General features: G+C 34.8%; 1 protein-coding gene across 1 annotated transcript; it reads right to left on the bottom strand.

Annotated features, from left to right (window-relative positions):
* Positions 1-1,176: 1,176 nt before the first annotated feature.
* Positions 1,177-2,654, bottom strand: LOC149226505 (putative aquaporin PIP2-8). Its single transcript, XM_089375307.1, has 4 exons — positions 2,327-2,654; positions 1,919-2,214; positions 1,660-1,800; positions 1,177-1,525 (listed from the first exon to the last, which is right to left on the bottom strand). Exons 1-4 carry the CDS (start codon positions 2,607-2,609, stop codon positions 1,394-1,396), a joined length of 852 nt encoding a protein of 283 aa, XP_089231433.1. The 5' UTR covers positions 2,610-2,654; the 3' UTR covers positions 1,177-1,393.
* Positions 2,655-3,367: the final 713 nt, after the last annotated feature.

Below are 3,367 nucleotides of genomic sequence, written 5' to 3'. Positions count from 1 at the left end.
TAAAATACTCTTACAATTTAAATTAAATAATCCATTAATATTGATAGCTATCAAAATATTTATGTATTATTTATATGGTTAAAATTTATAATTTTAATGTGGATATATATATATATATATATATATATATATATATATATATATAAACTCTTGATTTCATTACAATGAAAAATATTCTCACTTTATAATGTAGACCATCCATCATGTTTTTCTTAAAGGAATTTTTTAAATTCCTATTCCTAAATAGGACCGTATATATTTCCACTTGTTTAACTTTATTGAATTAGTTTAAATTATAAATATATTATATTTATAATATTTCTTAATAAATATTGAAATCATGTTTGGGTTTAAAACTGGATTATTTTTTTAGTTTGATTTGTACACAAGTTGTTTTAGACTCGAAAATACAAATACATCGCTAGTACTCAACCCAAACCTCCTGATTAATAAGGTACACCTCTACCAATTCCCTTACTTTTCCCTGATTATATATATAAATATAAACCCTTTGTCGTTCAAATTCTGTTTGTTATCGAAATGCTTTGATATGGATTTCGTTAATGTTAATAGTTAACCTTTGCTACATTTGAGGGTTTTATGAAAAGTTTACCTCTGGATTAATTAATTTTATGTTCATGCGGCGATAACGACTTCAGTTGGGATTGATGCTTAGCGCAGGCCCTGATGAGAATTTTTATGCCATTTAATTAGAACTGATTTTAATTAAAATTATTTTAACAAATAATGCTTGGAAATTAGATTTAAAATGATCAAAGGCTTACAATATTGATTATAAATCTTATGTCATTTAATTATGTTAGCTTTTAATTAAAAGTATTTTACAAGTAATACTTAAAAATTAGATTTAAAGAGATCGAAAGCGTATGAGAATGATTAAAAATGTTATGCCATTTAATTATGATAATTTTAATTATCAAGTAATTCTGAAATCTAATAATCCACAATTACATTTAATAGATATAGAAGGCCGCGCAAGCCGAAGCTTTAAACAACACAACACCAACACGATGTTCATGGTATGAAATTAATTTGACCATAATCCACAATTACAATTAATAGATATAAAGCCCTCCGAGAATGAAGCTTTAAACAACACAACACCAGGAAAATCATCGATGTATGAAATTAATTTGACGATAAATGAAAAAGAGCTACACTTAATTGAGAGCGAAGAATTACATTTAATAGATATAAAAGGCTTCCGAGAATGAAGCTTTAAACAATACACAAAAAGAGGTGTTAAAAACAGAAGCACTATATTCATGGTATTTATCAATTTTATTATTATTATCACCAGAGCTTACAATATAATGTCCACTTATCAAATTGCAATGTGAGATAATAAGAGATGGCCTGTAAATTTTTTATTCTATATTGCACTGGTGGGGTGGCTACGCAACGATTCCGAGTTTTTCAGCCCAAAACCACCCGCTCTTAGAAGGTACTGGTGATACGCCGCAGCAACCGTAGCTCCAATCAGCGGACCAACCCAGAATATCCACTGCCATACATTCAATCCATTAAACTATAAGTCACCATCAAATTTCATTTCTATCCACACAAATCTCCTTTTTGAGGTTATTTAGATCAGTAAAATGCAATGCTTAGGAACACAGAATTATAGATAAATCTTACAAGGTCGTCCCAAGATTTTTGATGGCCGTATATCACAGCCGGGCCAAAGCTCCTGGCAGGGTTGATGCCTGTGCCTGTGATGGGAATGGTTGCTAAATGGACCAAGAATACCGCAAGCCCAATTGGAAGTGGAGCCAAAACCTGCATTAGCCACTTGTCATATTAGTAAATTTCCATCAGTGAATAAATATTTAATAACACCAATGTTCATATATATATAGAAAGAGTTTCAGGGTGGAATATGATTTGTGTTATGTACAGGGATGTGGGAGTGGCGGGCTTTGCGCTTGGGGTCTGCTGCAGAGAAGACAGTGTAAACCAACATGAAGGTGCCAATTATCTCCGCGAGAAGGGCAGTTCCCTTGGAATAACCGGTAGATACAGAGTTCGATCCTCCTCCGGTGGAGGCATAAAAGCTCCCCTGCATGCCCCTCACAAGGGCAGTTCCGCACAGGGCACCCAGGCATTGAGCTACAATGTACAATAGCGCGCGAGGAAGAGAGACCTTGCGGGCAAGAAACAGTGCAAACGTGACAGCTGGATTGACGTGACCCCCTGGACACAGGCATTGATTATTAACGTGATTCAGTTTAGCCTTTCAATATGTATATGAAATATGAAATCAGATTATGATCAAGGATGCAGGAATGCACTTCGCTTCTTATACCTGAAATTGCCGATATGCAGTATACGAGCACGGAGATCATTCCTCCGAAAGCGGAGGCTTCTCCCAACAACCCCACTCCGCCGCAGGTACCTTTGCTTCGTTTATTTTCGACAACGGTTGTGAGTGTTATGTAGAGGAAAAGCAGCGTAGCAACAAACTCAGCCATGGTGGCTCTGTAGAACGACCACCGCTTCAATTCTAGCGAATCCAAAAGAGGGGCGGGGGAGTGATCCTCATAAACCCTGCTCTCTTGTTCTCCGCCTTCTACTCCCATCGCTGCCATCCTGCTCTTCTCCGTAGCTTAACAGCAAAAACTGTACTGCTAATAATGGATACTCTACTGTGTGGATTTTACAGACGAAAACCCTCGGTTAAATATACGGAGAAGAGCTAACGTACCGTAGCCGTCACATGACTGTAGAGTATAAGCGAGCTGGATGTGCTGTAACAGTAGGGGACCCGTCTCGACCGTTCAGCTAAATTTTTGTACGAGGGGAGTAAACAACACTGAACCTATCTAGCTCATATATTATATTGTAAATTTATGTTAAGGTATTCTTGGCTTCTAAATCCAGAAGGTTGGTAGGATAGGGCATCATTTCGCATTCGCTGGTTCGGTGGACAGATTACTTTCGTTGACATCGTTTTGAGAAGACAGCGTTCAGGGTTCTGAAAATACTTGCCCAAAATATGGCAAATATTTTACTGTTATATGTTATAAACATTGTAATTTATAATTTTATTTTATTTTACTTTTATATTATAAACATTGTAATCCCTTTTATTGTTTTTTATAAATATATTATTTTTCAATTAAAAATATCATAAATCTTTTGTATTTTGGTTTTTAAAAATTGTATTGAGTAATTTAAATTCATTCTAATCTTGGCTTTGTTGAGAGTTAATATCGACTTTATTAAAAGTTGAGAGGGATCCATGTCGGTTCTATCAAAATTATATATATTCCACATATATAGTATATATCGGTTACATACAACATGAGTGGGCTTAGTGGTTAAGAGTATGTGTTTCCTCTTAAGA

This window comes from Pinus tabuliformis, chromosome J, assembly GCF_031772625.1.
Source record: "Pinus tabuliformis cultivar Carrire ecotype Pingquan chromosome J, CPIR1, whole genome shotgun sequence".
Lineage (NCBI taxonomy): Eukaryota > Viridiplantae > Streptophyta > Pinopsida > Pinales > Pinaceae > Pinus > Pinus tabuliformis.
This window is presented reverse-complemented; position numbering and strand designations above follow the sequence as displayed.